This window comes from Centrocercus urophasianus, unplaced genomic scaffold (genome assembly GCF_019232065.1).
Source record: "Centrocercus urophasianus isolate 14NV4802_14NV808 unplaced genomic scaffold, USGS_Curo_1.0 seq_22, whole genome shotgun sequence".
NCBI lineage: Eukaryota > Metazoa > Chordata > Aves > Galliformes > Phasianidae > Centrocercus > Centrocercus urophasianus.
This window is the reverse complement of record NW_024884778.1, coordinates 12,949,760-12,969,093: the sequence shown is the minus strand read 5'-3', so window position 1 is coordinate 12,969,093 and position 19,334 is coordinate 12,949,760. Positions and strand designations below refer to the sequence as shown.

At 42.4% G+C, this 19,334-nt stretch overlaps 1 protein-coding gene across 4 annotated transcripts in view; it reads right to left on the bottom strand.

Annotated features, from left to right (window-relative positions):
- BICD2 (BICD cargo adaptor 2) overlaps positions 1-19,334 on the bottom strand; it is a 111,971-nt gene that overhangs the window by 28,474 nt on the left and 64,163 nt on the right. For all 4 annotated transcript variants that reach the window (XM_042823447.1, XM_042823444.1, XM_042823445.1 and 1 more), the window contains one exon: positions 6,830-7,042. In XM_042823447.1, coding sequence (XP_042679381.1) covers positions 6,830-7,042 — 213 coding nt within the window. The remainder of the gene's footprint in view (positions 1-6,829; positions 7,043-19,334) is intronic.

Sequence of the window (19,334 nt, the reverse complement as noted above, 5' to 3'; positions counted from 1 at the left end):
ATAAACAGATGTGGGGACACAGCAATTAGATCTTCAAACAATGACTAAATGCTGTTTCCAGAGATTTCTTTCATCCCTCTCAGTTGTTATCTTACAGATACAGAAGGCGTCAAAAAGCCCAAAGCACCACCAGGTCAGTCATTCTGAATGTATTTAAGCCACAGCAGCCTCTTCCTGGCAGGACACATTTCAGATGGAGCAGCAGAATACAGTATGCTTAAGTGTTATCCCTAGAATTGGCAAGATACTGTTTGGCCTATGACCAACTCACAAACTGCGCTCTGTGCCTGTTATATGGTCACTGACCCATAATCAGCCTTTGGCCACATAAGAGTGATACTTATCACTTCTATAGATCTTCCTATAAAAAGGATTACTTTCCTAACATGCAGTTTGATAAATCAAACTAAAACTACACTGCATAAAAACCTACGGATGTGCAAACCGTAAGAGTCCCTTTGCCACAAAGAAAGCTCTGTTCTTTGACCCTATGCTGGTTTCTCCTCCCACAAGAGCTTTTGTCCAAGAAGTAGAGGAACTCAAATGGCTGGGATCAAATAGCTCTGTTAGAATAACCACCAGAAACATACTGTAGTAAGACACAAAAAGTGCAAGTTTCCATTCTTCTTTACTAGATTCTCTACTTAAAGGCAAAATACCATGACAGCAGACCATTCTTAGAAGCAGATGTCTGTGCCTGTGCTGACACTGCCAATTTTATTGCTAGTAACTCATAAACTGACCCAATAAATACTGCTCCTGGAGCTACTGTCTGTTTGCACATTGGCCACATAACTGCAACGGTACGATCTTCCTTAGCTATTCTCAAAAACTAGGTCCAAACCACTAATTTAACATGTTGAAATTGGTCATTTGTTTTTCAGTTCCTACAGCTGGGATAACAGAAAACCAAGGATACCTCTCCTGCTTCCAGACCTAAGCTACCCCACACAGAAAAGCAGCTTGGATTTCAGTGCTTGAGACTTCTCAGTAGCTGGTAGTTCAGATCAGTATTTTTCCTTCACACTTAGCTACATCAGAAACAGCTCAGATCAGTATGAATCTGACACACAGAGGGCAGGCAGCTTTGGGTCAAGGCCAATGCTAACTGCCCAGCGTTTGTCTCGCTTGCTCTTTCAGAACAGCAGAAGACAGCTCCCTGCAGGCACAAATGCTAACAAGGAGTAGGGGTTAATGAGGTAGCTACACTTACTAACGAAATAGAAGAGAAAATCAGTTGCTGCTGTTTAAAAATCTGTCCCCCCTTTGCCAATGACCTGCTGGGCACGGGTGGGGAGCTGGGAGGTACGTGTGATGCATCACCATCCTGAACTTATCTCACCTAAAAAAAAGCCAAAACGTCATACCAGTAAAGTACATCCAAACTAAACTTGAAAACCAAAACACAGGGTAAAAAAAGGAACAGATACATTTGTCGGGGCAGCAGGAGTACAGCAATGCTATTTATAGTACTGCAGGCACATTCCCTGGTCAGTGCTTTGTGCTTCTGCCTGAACCACGTTCTCTCACAAGCCATGCTCTTAAAACCAACTGTATGTGACCTGAAAATAAATCCCGAGTCGATTCATCAACTGCAAAACTACCGGATTAAACCAAGGATGTTTTTTTCCCCAAGCACACTGTAGTACAGCTTTGAGGTACAGAGCAATAAGAGCTCTTATTATCAAAAAAAGCCAATCTGACAAATCTTGCTTAGAAATACTGCCAAAAGCCACCTACTTTAATGGAAGCAGTGCCAAGCACAGGGAGGACAAAGCAACCTCCCTGCTTCTGCATCCTAAAATTATGCTACCATCAAACCCCAGCGGAAATTTTCACTCTCCATGGAAAAAAGAACAAGCTTCTTTAATTAACGTTTTGTAAAGCAACTTCAAGCCATTGTTCCACTGATTAGAGCACTTCCAGCTACTCCCTTGATTGTGCTTATTGATTTTTGATCTGTTAGGAGATTACAGCTGTGTATACCAGACTTTTTCCCTCCACTGCTGCTGGCCTGAAGCCCCGGGCAAACCCAAGGTCATAACGAAGGTCACAAGGAGCCACAACAACAGAGAAGAGCTCAGCCTGCTATTACTGCAGTGCTGATGGGCACAGAGCAATTTAATTACAATACAACAATGAGGAGATCCCTGGCAAGCCACTACCAGGTAAATTCCCAAACAATAGACTATGCTGGAATCTTACCTGCCAATTAAACTGAAAAGCATATCACACAGTTATGTAGTGTCAGAAGAACCTCTGTAATCATTTCTTTAAAACCTGAAATTGAAGATATACAGCGCTCAAATGGAGCCTTCCAACTCCTGATTTTCAGCATCATTTGTGAGTCTCTAGGCAGCAGCCATTACAGCAAGAGAAATGCTGCTGTTAACATCCTTCTGCTGAATATATCAGTGGGCAACAACAATAGCAGAATCACAAGCAGATGCCTCCTTGAATACGTGCGAAGCACATCAACTGGATTTCCACGATTCCTCTTCTACACAATGGATTTTTGTTCTGTTTCAAACTGATGTAAAATGGCACACGACTACTTTTTTGTAAAAAAACAACAACACTGAATTGTCATAATTATTTTTTAATAAAAGAGGAAGATGTCAGTATAAAAATCAATATCAATGAAAATCAAAAGGTGGGAAGAGAACAGCTGCCACCTGAAGGCACATGCAGTGTGCTGGGCCAACACAGCAGCGTGCTGCTCTCATGCTGCTCGCACTGCACTGACCTTCCTGCACAGAACAAGACAGGCAATGGCTGTGCCCACTTGCCCAGACGTCCCTGCCTGGGGCTCCAGCCACAGAAGAAAGAGGATGGATAAAAACACAAACCAAACAAATAAAAAAAATCACTGCGACTCTTAGAATCTTTCATACATTAAAGGATAAGAAATCCAGTCCTGCACACTACATTTCATGCATTCAAGTTGCTCCAAAGAAGCGTCACCATTTTGCTTTCAGAAATGGAGTTTTACCTGTTTACTAACAGCTACTTTTACACTTGGAGCATGTTCAGCTGATATCCAGCTACACGTCTCACTTCAGAGCAAACCCTTTAGCTTTGTTTTAGCATTATTTAAACATGCATCTGTATTCTCAGTTCTAAAAAACAGTAAAAAAATCAAAGAATGATACTCTATACACACATTATTTAGAGCACTATATCTGGGCTCAGAAGGGACCTAAAACTCACAGGTGGGAAGTCAGTTCTGCAAGAGGGAGACAGTCCCACATGCATAGCAGGGCCAGAGAACTGCACTGTCTAGATTATCCCCCAGTTTGAAACACATTTTCTTATTAATGACTAATCAGGAAAATACGGCGTATAATGCAAGAAAATGAAAGACAAGTAAATTTCTTCAATGTCAATTGCAGAAAGATACTTTGTTTTATATCCTTGAAGAAATAAAACCCTACATATGTTACTGAGAACTCATATTTCTTTAGAGATGCTATTTAGCGCACTGACATTACTTGTACATCAGCTATTTTTCGTAACTAATGCAGACAAACACACAAAAAATGTATTTCCTCCTTGAGTTTACATAATCACAACACCTTTTGCTTCCCTGGGAAAGAATTGCTCATTTATTTTTCATCTTCTGCATACTCGGGCATGGCTGCCTCATGATTTAACAACCAAATCAGTCAGCTATGAAATCTTCTTTGGTGCCACCAAAATACAGGAGGCATGAAAGATCCACAAGGCATAGCAATTAGCAATTGCTCAGAACCAATTACTCCTTCCAGTGACTCTTCCAGGCCACAGGAGCTGCTGAGCTAGCTAATAACAGCATTAAAACTCATCATCTGTAACCACCCTGCTGACCTGTCTCAACAGATCATTCACCAGCAAATGTCAAAACCCCTTGTGTCTGCTCCAGCAACCCCAGGTGTATCACACGTCACTCCACAGCCAACTCGCTTTTTTGAGTGTCCTGAGAAGACCCGAAGGAACGACAGTATCCCAAACGTACTTCCAACTGATCCAAGGCAACATCTGCTTGCATACCACACCACCACTACTGATGGAAGCAACTCAAGTGGAGCTGCTGCCTGGTTCATTTAACCACCTTCCTGTGCCACCGTATGAGATTTTTTCTGCAAAGCTCCAACAACAGTGAAATTCTGTATCCTATCAGGTAGCTACAAAGGAGCAGGTAACTTTTCCAACCCTCCCTTACTAGCAGGTATCTGTTAGAACTAAAATTGAGATTCAGCACCATTCGTTTCCTGCCTGTTCAGCCCTCCCATAGCTTTTTTTAAAAACAAACAAGAACAACAAAACACCTCTTCTTGTAGTCAGAAGACATTATCAAGCATTTTCCACATTCCTGCTCTGGATTAAATCCAGAACAGATGCAACAGAAGTATTTTCTTATTCCTCTTAACATCTTGCAACTCAGGTCTCTTGATAGGCAGCATACAGCACTTCCAAAACACACATTATAAAAGAGAGATCCATCCATAAATAATCTCTGCAACAAGATGGAAAAGAGCCACAGTTTTTCTTTCCTGGGTAGTCAGAAGAACTGACGGAAGGAATTCCCACTCCACCTCTGTGGTATAAAACAGTAGGTCATATTCCACTTTCAGCCCAGCACTTTCTTGCTGTTGAACTACAAAAGCATTCTTCACAGCAGAAGATGCACAGCATTTCTTTGGACTAACGTCAACATGAAACTTAGCTAGAGCTGAGTATGGCTACAGGGACTCGGGAAAACCACAGTGTTCACCTTGCTCACCTAGCTTAGAAGAGTCGTGACGTTCACATCAATTTTTCCCCACAGAATATTTCCAGATTAGTTTGCTATTACATCTATAAATCACCACAAAAGGCTTGTGCATTTCTCCCCAGCAATACCACTGGAACACAACTATTTGGACTTCTGTCATTTTTGGATGTGCTATATTGAAGAAAAGCCACGTCCCTCAGGATTGCCATGCTGACTTGGCTTTTTGCAGACCAAGAGAACCCCGGCAACTCTGTTCACAACCTTGTCTCATTGCTTAAAGCAAGTCATCAGAAAAAAACTCAAACCAAAATGCAAATAGGCATCTTAAAGGGAAGAATTCCACAAGATGCATGGTCAGTTGGCCCAGGTGTTTTCATTTCCACACTGAAGTGAAATGAACATGATTGTTCTTTGGTCCTTCTCTCCTCTTCAGCTCCACCACAACTTACTATCTACAGAACAAACAGCTAGGATTTAGAAAAGGGAAGGCAATATGAAAGAACATGTTGAGATGACTAAGCAATATGAAGTCACTGGTTGTCAAAATCACCTGCAAAGAAACCCATAACTCGTGAGGTTATTATTTATCATGTTAGGTTTTGATTATATATATATTTTTTTAATTTAAACTTTTTTTTTAAATTGAGTTCAGTTCCAAAGTTTAGAATCAATCACGAAGCTGATCATCAACACCAATTTATATTCAAATAAATACCAAATTCACTAAACAAATCTTTTCCATTTCAGCAGAAGAAAGCTTAAAAACTGTGTAATGCGTGAGCACTCAAGGCTGAGCGGGTGAGGTGGAAGGACAAAGCACGAGGAACACCAAAACCCGCTCATCCAGGGGTTGTGTAAAGGAAAATGCAGCTCCAAGCAGATATGTCTGGATAGCTGAAATATGACAGTATCCAGAAGGAAAAATCACCTTAAATTGCAGTGACTCACCAGGCTGGATCAAAAACTGCCAATCAGCATGCTCAGAGCAGCACTCTGTATCCATTACGGACATAATGCCAGCTCTGGGGTGAGGAGCTTTTAAGCTCTTAATGAAAGTTAGGAAATAAAGACATGAGTCGTGTGTGCCTGCAGCAACTGGTTGCTTGCCTAACCAGAGCACGTGGATTGATTCCAGTTCTATTATCCCACAGCCAGGACCTACAAAATTCAAGTAGATCTAGACTGGCTTGTTTCAAGACCTGTGACGCTCCACCCCCAAATCCCCAACCCCCAATCTACTTCTCCGTTGTATTCCAATTACAATTGAACCCCAAAAACCCCACAAAAGTAACCTATGCTTTCCAGAAAGGCTCATAATAAGACTTCTCATTTCCTCATGAATTTCACTACCAAATATTATCCATGTAACTATCCTCTGAAGAAGTAAAATCACATTTAATTTTCAATTTCACCATGTGAAATACATCAAGATTAAGATGTTGGCTCTTAGATAACTTTCTCTTCTGGCAGAAAAACCTACAGCTGATTGTCCCAGGGCCAGGAGAGACTAGCACAAAGTGCTTCAAAGGAAGGTGCAAACAAATCTGATGAGTAATAACTGTGGATTGTTTACCACATCCATTTGTGGTTTACAGTCTATGTAACTCTTATTCATTCTACATTTAAGCAATGATTTGAGCTCTTTAAACAATCTTCTCCTCTATCAGTACCAATGGTAGTCCAGTTGAGCTATAGATTTCATGAACAATTACATCGTTCAATGAACATCTCAGTTATTTCACATCAGAAACAGGCAATGTCAATCCTAAAGCAGTAAAAAGTGAATGGTACCTTGAGAAAATAAGTTAATCACCCTGTGAAAAAGTAAAAAACATCATTTTCATGAGGGAGAACACAATATAAAATTTCACTGTTACTCCGTTAATCCAGAAATCTGGATTTACCATATTGTTGGATTAACAGTTTTGGCTGAAATGGATGCCTTGCTGATTCTGTGGAATCTCAGGGGAGGCAATCCATTTTGTCAGTGTGGAGAAGGTATCAATCAACTCAACAATCTTCCTCATTTTGCTTACACAGCGTAAGAAAACACAGCCACGACTGTGGTTCGCTTACCTCTTTCAGTTCCTGTGCAACAGAATTAAGGCGTTCATTTTCAGACTGGGTGTTGGCAAGGACATTTCTGAGCTGCTTCAACTCTGTCTGCAGCTCCATAACCTTCTTCATGTAGTACTCTTCCTTGGTAGCCGATTCCTGAATCAAGGTCTCCTCTCTGCTCTCTCCATCTGCTGCTACCTTCTTGTGATTGGTGTGGGCCTGCCCAAAAGCCTAGGACAGTAAGAAAAATCTTTTGTTAGTAAAACTAGAACTTTGCATAAATAGTTTCCTTTTTAAATAGCTAGAACTATTTACCCCATGTTTCTCTCATATGAGACAACGCAACTTTTTACCTATACTCTCCCAGAATTAGACACTTAAATGCTATGGAGTGGCTAACAGAGCTCTTGAAAGTAACATGCAGCACCCAAACAATGGTTTACGATGCACAGGATTGTTACTTAAGTAGAACTTCACAAAAACTCCTGTAGGAGGGAACAACCATCTATAGACTTAAGTCTGAGGTTAAAGCAAGACTTTGGTTTTCAGCAAGACAGCGGTGAGATGACCAGAAACTTCCGCATGTGTGTATCTGTATAGTTGGGTCAGACTCACTTCTACAAAGATTAAACCACTGACAACAGCCTGTTCCTTCCCTCAGGCAGGGAGCACACCTACCCTTTCTTGATGCAGCTACAGCAAATAAACCTACCACCATCCTCCATTGCTCACCACTGGAGATGACCATCCCTCCAACCTGCTAACACACTGATTTCAGTCAGAAGCCAGCCAGGCTAGCAGACTGCTGCGTAACCAGGTTAAGCTAACCTGGGTCAGCCTGGATGAAGTAGGTCAGCACATGCTCACCCTGCCAGCACTGCTCTGCACTCAGAGCCTTTATCCCTAGCAGAGTGCCAGTGAAGGGGCTTAGAGGCGGGTCACGGATCTAACCTCTTCAGAAAGGCATGCATCCTTTCAGATCTGACTTGTTTTGTGTGTCTGTGTTTGGTTTGTTTGTGTTGCTTGGTGTTTCTTGTTTTGTTTTTAAACCTGCTTAATTCTTGGGATTCATTCTGTTTGAAACTCTAGAGTTCTCTACAAACTCTATTGGAGAAGGCAATACTCCAACAATAACACTGAACACACAAGCAAGCAGCTTGTACAGATGGACACCCATCCACTGGGCTGCGGCATTAAAGAACTGCCATCAGTGGCTGTCACTAATAAATGTTATAAAGCAACAAGTTTAACAGTTGCAGCAGGTATATATATGTAACAGTTTGCACACAGAGCAAAGTCAATGAGACTAATGAACGGTATCTTAACGCTGTAGCACACACGTGTACCACAAGCCAACCCAAGATGCCCTCAGAGCCTTCATGCATCACAGCATCCTTCAGGATGCTGCTGTTCACATGGGAGTTTTTCATGGCCACCATGAATGCTGGGCATTAAGCCAGGTGTTACTTTTACAGTTAACCATATTTTGCTAGCTCTTCAGAAATATACACACCTAAAAAATCTGCTTTGAATAGAAGCAGATTTCAGCACTTCATTACTCTGTGTATTAGACCAGATGCATTAATGGTAATTACTGAATAGTCCAAAGCTGAAACAGATGATCAAGTATGCTGGCTTTGCCTACAGTTAGAGATACCCATATACTGCTCCTGTCAGATAGAATTTTATCTCAGGTAAGCAAATCAGAGAAACAGGAGACAAATATCCACTGAAGAAACTGTATAGTCAGATTCACCGAGATGACCCAAGGGAAATTAAAAAGCGTCACATTTCAGACAGAAAGTAAAGCACCATCTGTGCAAGTCCTTGTCAAATGAGTTTCAGCAAAGCAGCTTAAAAGCCTAATACCTAAGACCTCCATAAATGTTAAAGGGATAGCAGAAACATACAAGCTCCTCTTCAAACACGCTATCATTTTTCCATAAAGAATTAATGTTCATTTTCTATAGACATACGCTTATTTCAAATCTATGAAACAGAGGAAGGCACTCTGGGCATCCATTTGCCTGATGAAGTGGCATCATTTTCTTGTGGGTAGAGTGCCACGGCAGAGCACAGCGCAGTTCAGGGTACTCAAAGGCACATCTGACCAGCCAGACGGCACAGACTCTGAACATGATTCCATCAGTAACTTTGCAATTCCTCTAGAGGAGACAAATTCCTGAGAATAATGACTAATTTACTCCCACAACTTCTGATGCAGATGCTAAGCCTTGGGTCTCTCTAACAGCTGAGGAGAATTTCATCATTATGCAGAAGCCACTGCTGCCAGTGATTATTTGAACACAGAAACTGGCATAGCAGATGAGATTTTTATTTAATCCAATATCCTGTCTCCTATAAAGGCTCGTGCCAGACGCTTCAGAGAAAGGTGCAAGAAACCCTGTAATCTCACAGAGTTGGGGATTGCCTTAAGCCTTGAAGCAGAAGGTTTAATGGAAGTTTGGTATAACTATTAACATTTAGTTATGTTTGCAAAACACATTTTTATGCATTGTTGGTTCCTAACATCCTACAGCAGTAAGCTCTGTATACTAAATCATATTCTAACAAGGCAGGTTTGTGGTTGTTTTTTTTTTTTTGTCATTGACAAGTTTGTCATGTTGCAGTAAAAGAGAACATATTTTGTATTGGAACTTGAGGGTATGTTGTTCTTCTACAATGCTGCCATCTGCTTTGCCCAACTGCAGAAATGTGCCCAGCCAGTGACCGCTGTGGCAACGCTGTAACGTATGAGATAAAGATAAATACCAAATTCAGGCAAAAGGCTCAAGGATCGCCCTTCAGTGCTCACTGTGGGCCGCCGTTATTCCTGCACAAGGCAGTTATTTGCTGTCATGCAGGAAGCCTGTACTATCATGTTGCACAGGTTAGCAGGCACCTTTGTTACAGCTGTGGCCAGCAGAGCAGGCAGCCTGGAATAACTCCATCTAAGTAGATTTATAAAGGAGCAATTCAAAACCATCACCCTCTTAACCATGCTTCATCATCTCTGAATGTACTCTGAAACAACCCAACGCATTCACGTTACCAGCCATTTTCATAATTGTAACAGCCTGTGCAGAACAGGAAATTTAACCTTAACAAAATTGTCCCAAATTACAGGGCAATGCAATTACCTCCCATGGCTACAGTCCAGGTCTGTTTTAAATCAAGCTATTAAAAGTCAAACTGACTTAACTGATACGCACGAAGCCTATAAACCTTCACATACCCAGAGGTCCTGCATCTGCTCAGCTCCTTTTGCTTTGTTTTAGGATGACAGAAAACAAAGAAATATAGTTCATGTCTCTTTACCAGACTTTTGTAAGCCCTCTGCTACCAGAGAGAAATACCACTCACTTCACAACCACACCTTATTTATGTCATTGCTTTTTGGCAGTACAGACATTTGTCAACGACTATTTTGAAGTATAGGAGGAGTAGGGTTTCATCGAAAACCTCAACTGAACATCTGAAGAACTCACTAAGAATTGCAGCCACTGCCATTTAGCTAGACTGATGTGCTAGATTCAGAAAAATAAGATCAAATGTTCCATCACTTTTATTGTTCTGCTACTCTCTTTTGTATATATTTTAACAAAAAGCATTACAAATGAGTTTTGTTGCTTTAAATACATTAAATGTATGCAAAATTGCATTGCTAATAGTGTTGACTATGCAAAAAAATTAGTGTTTTATAGCTGAAAATTTGTTCAATACAACAGTGTTATTGTGCTCTTTGTATCTGTGGTCATTTCTGTGAAAATAAACAGGAGGCATTACTTTTGGAGCTACCTACATATATGTGGCCCAAGATAATCCCTCTCAAATCAGCATGGCCCAGACAAGCCAAAAGATTGGACACCCATGCCCTAGGGTTTGTATCACTACTCATCTCTGGATGAACACAAAATACAGCCCAGCTGAAGTGCTCTCATGCCCACAGGGCAGCAAGGAGAGCAGCTGAACCCTTAGAAATGCACCAAATAATTCTGATGGGCAGAATGGGACTAGATAGTAAGACAGCTCCTGATAACGCACTGCTGAAGCTGTGGATCAATAGAAATCCTGTCCAGTTGTCCTTTGTGAAGCTGCCATGCCCCATCAGTCACACTCATGCGCGTGGTCCTTCAGCCTGCTTTCCCAGGCACCCCAGGGAACACTGCCTGAAGGCTAATTAGGGCAGCACTGCAGCAACTGGGGGTTTTCCTGTAACGAGCTGACGAAGGTGTACCAAAATAACTACCATCGATTGAAATGCTATTAAATCAAATCTCGTGTTTGTCAGCATTACTTACATCAGTAGACTCAAGGCAATTAGAAGACATTCACAACGACATTCTTAAATAGCTTAGAAGACCTAATTGTCAAAAATTGAGAAGACTGCTGCAAATTTAACCTTCAGCTAACAATGCCTTTAAACTCAAGGATTCAAAACACTCCACACTACTTACAAATGGGAAAAAGAATTTGGATAGCAAACAGATGAGGCAGACTCACACCAAAAAACTCAGATGTTACATAAAGTGACCCAACCCAGATCAGATGAAGTGTTGGACTAAGTCCACTTAAATTGGGTTTAAAGAACCAATTCCATAAGACACACAGCAAGAGATGAAGTTTCATCCAAATTTAATCATTACACATGTTTGTCAGAACATTTTTTGGAAGCAAAGCTCTGAAAATTATTTCTGATGCCTCCATAATTAGAAGTACTAGCTAAGGTATGAAGTACTTCTTAGAAAGGCGGGTTAAGATTTTCAACCAAACCTTTTCCAAAAGCTCTTTCACGCAGAAATGTCCACTGATCACATGAAACACAAAGAACCTCTGAAACAAACTACTCAAAGAGTTCCAAACGCTGCGCTCCCCTCACAACAGCCACTGTGATACAGCAGATACAAAACCTGGTCTCAGCCATGCCCGAAATCCAAGCAAAACTCTGAGTTTTGTGGAAATTCAGAACTGTGCTGCTTTGTTTGCAGCTCAAACCAGCTAGCCCAGAGCTCTACTTAGCCAGAAGTAGGTCCTAAAGATCATTAAATTCAGCTAGAGTATGCATCCCTTCTTTCTGAGGTTTCCTGAACTACCCCACTGAAAACAAGATATTCACTGACTGCCTGGAGCCTGGCTAGTTTACCATGCCAGATCTGAGAGCCAGAGCAAACCCATTATCACCTCAAATCCACTACTGACATCTGCTAAGTACTGCCCCCAGAAGCCAGCAGAGCTCTGGGGCTTCACACAGAGCGGCCGGGTTGGAAGGGATCTCAAGGCCCTACAGGCAGGGCCACCAACCTCCACATAATTTAATACTAGATCAGACTGCCCAGGGCCCAATCCAACCTGGCCTTGAACCCTCCAGGACAGGGCATCCACAGCCTCTCTGGGCAGCCTGTTCAGCACCAGCTGCACAGTGACTGTTCCAGGCATTGGACACATCCATACGCTGCCTCTGCAGGCCCTGCGCTTTATCTGCACCCATCTTCATCTAGTACACAAGTCTAGACACATGCTGAACAAGTAAAGGAAAGAGAAGAAAGCCTCAGAGCTGCTTAAAACAGATGTACTGCCAAGGGAAGAGTCACTGAAAAACCCCTGGAGATGTTACAGAGGAACAAACAGCAGAAGCAACAACTCCCTCAGTCAGAGTGATGGGGAGTTTCCTGTGCGTAAGTGAGCACTCAAGACTGAAAAAACAACAGAGATATCACAGTGAAGGAGCTTTGTAAGATAAACTGCACACATTTATGTGCCATCATTGGCGCACTGAAGTATACTGAGACACTGCCAAGATAAAAAAAAAAAAAAAAAAAAAAAAAAGCTTATAAAAATACATGGTTTGAAGGATTAAGAAAAAAGGAGGAAAACATTAACGGGGCTCAGGGCTCTTTAATACAAAACAGCATCTGGACAGTATGTGTCATCCTTGTAACACGTGCAATTTGACTTCTTCAGACAAAGAAGTCTTTCTTCACATTTCTAGCAAGCCAAAGAACTTGAATAAACAAATGCACAATGCAGGAAATATATTCTGCTAGTACAATTCTTCAGTCTGGAACACGAGTCAAAATGACTTTTTCTTTTGAAGAAAATACCTTTTTCTTCAGTGAGAATATGTCACCTCCTTTGATGACTAGGACATAAACAGTTAAGAATTAACAAAAGGGAAAATGGGCATATCCAGAATGTTGCAAACATCAAAAACAAGGGTCAGAACTTCAAAGAGATGCGAGTATTTGTTGAACCAGTCTACATGTAGCCTAGAACCACGTGCGGTGCCTTGGTTATCATTCTGAGACAGCAACAGCGAGCTCACCAACACCTCTTCACACACAGCATGTTAAATGACCTTTTGGTCCTTTTTAAAACTGTCTGCTGTTCCACCACAACTCTGAAGCAGGCACACAGCTTAATCTTTGAATACGCGGTTCTCAGTCTCCAAAGGACTCCTCACAACACAGCATAAGAAACTCCACACCTAACAGTGAATCGCTTTTACGCTTCTGAACAAATGCTAGACAGAGATATTTTCGTCCTCTAAGTGGCTTTAGCACTGTGCTCAAGCTGCATCAGTTCCAGGAGGGAGCTGGAGACATCGCATCTCCTCCTGGGGACATTAAGACAGGAGCTCACGAGAGGAAGCTCACAATTTCAACACACCACGCTTCCTGGGAAGTTATCACACTTCCCTTTCTCAGCAACTTTGTAATGTCAAACTTTTCCTCGATGAACCCAAGCTTTGAGGGGTTTTTCCAGAATTTTCTTCTTCATCCACAAGAGGAAAGAAGGAGAGAGGCCTTGGTGAGCAGGACAGTAACACATCTTTCACTGAACAATAATTTTCATACCGTGTACCAGCACTATTTCCTTAAATTAAAACAATTAAAAGGGCAAAGAAGGAGAATGAGAGAGTAAAATACAGGTAAAGCATCTTTCTTTCTTTTTTCCCCAAGCAGGGTTACTCTTAGTTTGCAGATTTCTAAGTTGGCAAACACAGCTGTTGAGCAGACGGACCAAGGCACGGTGGGTTCATTTTTTTTATTTAGCATTACAATATTTAGTGAAGTTTTAGGTGTTTCACGTACAGTCAAAGCACAGAATTAAGAATCAGTGTTGACAAACAGGTGAACAACATCAAGAGAAAAAAAAAAACACGCACTGTTGTTTCTGCTCACAGTGAGCAGAGCCAGGAGTTGATCCAGCTGGAATGTCCAGCCCTGAGGCTCTAAAGGCAGAAAGATCTACAGGCGTCCAACTCCAATCCCCAAGACAGAGCGCTATGTGTAAGCAAGAAGCCCTGCATCCAAGGGAGAGAAGAACATCAAACACCACTGGCACCAGCCAGTCTTCCAATGCTGCTAACGTCAAGAATCCATGCAAGACTCTGGACTGCAGAAACCATCACTGTTTACAAAGGCATATTTAAGCAAACATCAGCTACAGAAAGCCTCCCAGTTAAAGGCTTTCTGAAGAACGCTCAAGTTTTTGCCCCAAATGGTTATAAATTCTTACCAAAGAAAATACCAGAATCTCGTATGAAACCCTAGAACAAGAACCGATGGGATAGAAAGACCCCAAACTTTGGAGAAGGCAGTCAGGTTTGACAATTACAGAGAAATATAAAACTGGAAATAAAGTATATTTTTCAGCTCACTGAGTCCAGCTGCAAGGAGAAAGCGCCAGTTCTGGGATTTCGCATGCTAGAGCATAAGAATGAGACCAAGCAGGAAACCTCACTGCGGTACCAGAAGACTAACAACTGCCATCCAGCTCGCCTTCTATCTGCTTATCCATCACAGATCTGCAGATCCCAAATCATCTTACTGCTGAAGTAAATACAAGTTACATTTTTAAGCCGTTATGGAACAAGCCAAGTCTCACCCCAGGCTTTTACCGAAAGCCACAGCTTTCCATGCCCATTTATAGTACAGCTGCCATGGGAGCAAGACCACCCAACCTGCACAGCACGGGCACTCCATGCAGATGGGTCAAGTGCTGCCTGCTTCATCATTAGTTTTCAAAAGAAAAACATAAAAAAAACCCAAGTCATTTCATAATTCACACCATCCAGCACCTGCAAGCTCCAGCTTGCTTCAGAGATGACAAAACTCTTTGAAAATGCTATTACTGCAGTTTTCAAAATTACATACTTTAGAGACTTAATTTCCCCCACCATAGAGCGCGTAAATCCAGAGGAGCCCAACCTTCCTTTGTTCCCAGAACTCCTCAGCATAAACCTTCTTCTTCGTTCTGTTGGTTACTTCACTATCTGGAGGGATCAGATTGTTTTATTCACAGAAATGCAGGTTTCCAGCCAACATTAATGTTCGGTATATAAGCTTCAGGTAAGATCCACAGCATACAGATCATAACTCTCTTGCAGACATTGCCTGTTTTTGATACTGGATTTTAAGATGGTTTTTCATAAGCCTAGCATGATACCAAAGGCTGTCAAAGACCAGTGGAAGTCCTACCACTCACCTGTAACTGGAAATGAAAAGAGCAAAAGGCAAATCAAAATGGCAAAGGAAAAGAAATGGCAGCCTCAAGTGAATGTTCAACCATCAGCCCCTCAACAAAAGAGTCAACATGCTGCTAATGGTATTTGCAGTAGGGAAATTTACATTTTATATGAAATGAAAGTGATGTGCACTTCTCAAGAACTACAAATCTGGCTTTTTCAAAAGTCTAACAGAGAAGGGAAAAAACACACATCTCAAAAACATTAATAGCACACTGTCACAGGGCACCGGATCTGGTCACCGAGATGAAAACACGAACAAGACACTGGCCACTTTAGCACATCAAATATGGCAACAATGCGCAAACATAAGCAAAGATGCATATATTTTGGAAAAGTTATTGAAGTTCAGGCACTGTGGCTTAAAATGGCCTCTAAGCATTAGGGACTACTGTATTGTGATAGTAACATTATTCTGCATATTCCTCGTGCCTTTTTTTCAGCTAATGGCCATTGGCAGAAACATGCTGGGCTAAACAGAGGACAGATCTGATTCACTGGGGCAGTGCTTCGTTAGACAGAAGGAACAGATGATCTTTCACGGCTCTGACACCACATACTGCTACTGCACAGCTAAGTACTCTAATCAAGCACCTACCATGCTATAACAGCCCTATGACAGCTGCAGCAGAAAGGGCACTGTCTGCATGGCGATCTCCTGCTCAGTACCCTCTCTCCCTACCCTCACTCTAACTTTGGGCTTTGGAGGACTTTCACCCGCATGGCACAGCTCTACCTTCTACAGTGCAGACCACTGCTTTTCTGAAGAGCCGTGCATAAACCCACTTGCAATCTGAGTTCCAGTCTGGCTCTCAAATTTATTCTGAAGAGCATTCCTCATCAGGAAGGCTGGCCAGGTCACAAACAAGCTGGAATTTCATTTGCAAGCACTTTGCAAATGGCACCAAGTAATACTGGTATTCGCCTCCCCCAAACTGAAAATCCCATGTTTTCAAATTTTGCTCCTAGCAGCTTCATTTTAATTACCAATATCTATCTCATCAACATTAAACTAATCAGGAAGTGTTAATATGCATCAGAAGAATAATTAGCACTAAAAGCCACTCAAATTTTTGTTCATATCTCTGCACTGTCAGCTTCTGGATTTAATTGAAAAATCTTTGCATCAATTCAGCATGTAATTTTTTCTTCTAATCAGATTCAAAATAAAAGATGCTTTCACACGGCTTCAATGAGCACTGCACCTTTTTTTGTAATAACAAATTCATTCTAACCATAATGATCTGAAACAGCGATAGCAAAGTGTAAAAATAGTGCTCTACAGAGATTTTAGCATCTTTACAAGTAGCAAGTTTAATAGAAGGAGAAGTTATACTCCTCTACGACCTAACCCTGCACTCCCACTGACTCAGTCCCTCTCGGTGCCTTCCTTCTCCATCTCCTCCTCCCACTGCCTCATCCACACAAGCACTCTGTGTTCCCCCAGCTGCACCAAGGCCCACAGTGGCAGCTGGTACGCAGCAGCTGAGCTTCCTGCCCTGGTTCTGCATGAGCACTGGGACAAGGGCAGCACAGCCACTGCATGGCACCGCTCGCCCTTGTGCACCAGGCCGCCCACAGCCCGTCCCCAGCACCACAGCACGTCAGAAACTGTAGCAATGTCACAGTGCAAAACAAGCCCTACTGAGGGAAGCAAAGGAAGGGAAGGGGGGTATTTTTCTGACAATGGAGCTCTTTCACCTGGCTGATGGCAGCATTGGCACCACAGAGGGAACAGATGTCCTCTGAGATACAGGGGCCATATAGCAGAGGAGAAGTAGGGCTGTAGAGCTTCCCTGCCCCAAACCCACAGCCAAGTAGTGCCAGAGGCCAACCATCGCCCAGCCAAGCAATGGGCTCCTGCTCCTCCTGCCTGCTAGGCCAGCATGCAGCCCTCAGCATCACCAGACACACACCAGATTTAACAAGGTTTCAATGCAGCAGGAAGAAATGCAAATGCTTGAGAAGATCACAGAGCCCTCTCTCAAAGACTAGAGGGACATTCCATAGATGATTTAGAGGGTTTTCTTTTTTAAACGTTAAAAACATACTGAAGCCTATATTTAGAATACCCTGCTTTGGTGTATTGCTGCTAGGATGAAAAGCGTTGGATGATAAAAGCCTAATTTAGCCTGTCAGCTTAGTTAGCCAGACACTTGCTAACTGAGGGCTAAATGCAGTCACGGCTAAATCAATAGTTAAGCAGCAAATCTGCTGCACTGGACGCAGCCGGGAAGGAGCTGTATAGCCACCTCATCACCCTCAATAAATATTCCATTGATACGATCTACAAGATAAACGAACAAATAAATAAATAAGCTTGAAGGATAAAACGTAAGCTTAGAAAAGGCAGTGGAAATAGCTCAGAGCAATTTAAGACACACTCCATTGAAAACCATTAGTATTTGACTTCTTTTGTTCAAACATAAACGCTCTTTTGTGATTCAGTGCAGGATCCCCCGAGGTGTGAATCAAGGGCTCTGAGCACGCCAAAGGAATTGCTCCGAGTTCGGCTGCAGGTGGGGAAACTGCTGAAGCAGCTAAGATTCGGTTTGCTTCTTAAGTGAGTTCATGTGAAAAGGTGTTACCGTGACAACCCTTGAGTCAAGGGATTTAGACAGGCTCACAAGACCCAGCACGAGGAATATCGGCGGCATCAGCTCCTCCCGACAGCCCTGCTCGCCCGTCCTGCCCTGCCTCGCAGATGGCAGCTCAGGCACGGCGGGGAGCTGCTCCTCAGCCCGTCCCTGCGGCAAGGCCTGCAGCCTCAGCACGAGTCAGCCGGGGAATTCTTCCCACCATTTCAGAATTACCCTCCTGGTTCCTCGCTCAGCGATAAGGCTTGGGTCAGAACTCATTAGCAAACAACAAAATGTTACGATCGCGTCCACCTAAAGCAAAAATTGCACAGCAAGAGCTGGCAGAAGCAGAAGAGGCACAGTACTTTCACAGCATGTTCGTTCCCAGTTAGGGAAATTAAAGCTGGCAGCTACCTGGAGAAACAAGCCAACAAAAAAACCCACAGAGTGTGGGACTACAGCAAAAAGTAGTGTGATGAAAGCATAACTCGGCTGTTTTGACACGCAAGGAGTGTAAGAGCTAGATACCTCAGGCCTAGAAACCTGTGATTGAGACTTAATCCTAGAGAAAGAAATTTCTTTGGTCCCTTGGAGCCGTGCTCTTCAGCACTGATTCCACACTAGTCTCACACATTCAAACTGCTTTTTTTTTTTTTTTTTTAAATTTTTAAGTTTCCATGGCATGGATGCCTTTGTCAAACCCATCCCAAGATAAGATATCAAAAAGCAATTACTTTCAGACACTTTGACCCAAGATGAAATTCTTTGGGCTCTCTCATCCTGCTGTCTCACTGCTGAGTTAAAATTTGAGGCGGTTCCCCCTCTTTATTCTAAATAGATAGAATATAAGGAGGACAACAGGTTGCCCTGTTGTTGCAACATCTTTTTAACATATCATGGCACAAAATAGTCTCAGCTGTGTTGCAGGAATAGAGCAATGCTTTTGCTTGAGCACAAAGTCAAAAATAAGCATCAATTATTTCAGACCACTGCTAGATTCACCAAATATCCTTCTGAAATGATACCTGTGGATCCGCAGGCTATGCAAGCTGAAGTTTTTTTTAAAACCTTTCCCCATCATTTCTTATCACAGGTAACGATGGACAGACTTAAGACAAACCAAGCACAGTCACCACTGCAAGCACTGCTGCACTCAGGAGGCTTCATCATAAATGCAGTCCTGCAGACCGCTCGTGACCTACCTTGCACCACAAACAGATCTGCCTGCAAATGGGTCAGGCTGTCATGCATAATTCACAGTAGCCTTCCCATGACTTGTTTAGATTAAACCAGACACTGCAATCCAATCAATCCATGCTATTAGAAAGCATTAAAAAATGGTCACCAATTAGTGGCTCTGTGTCTTTCTATGTGTTGCTTTTACCCAAGGGCTGCAACAGATTGTATTAGCTATAGA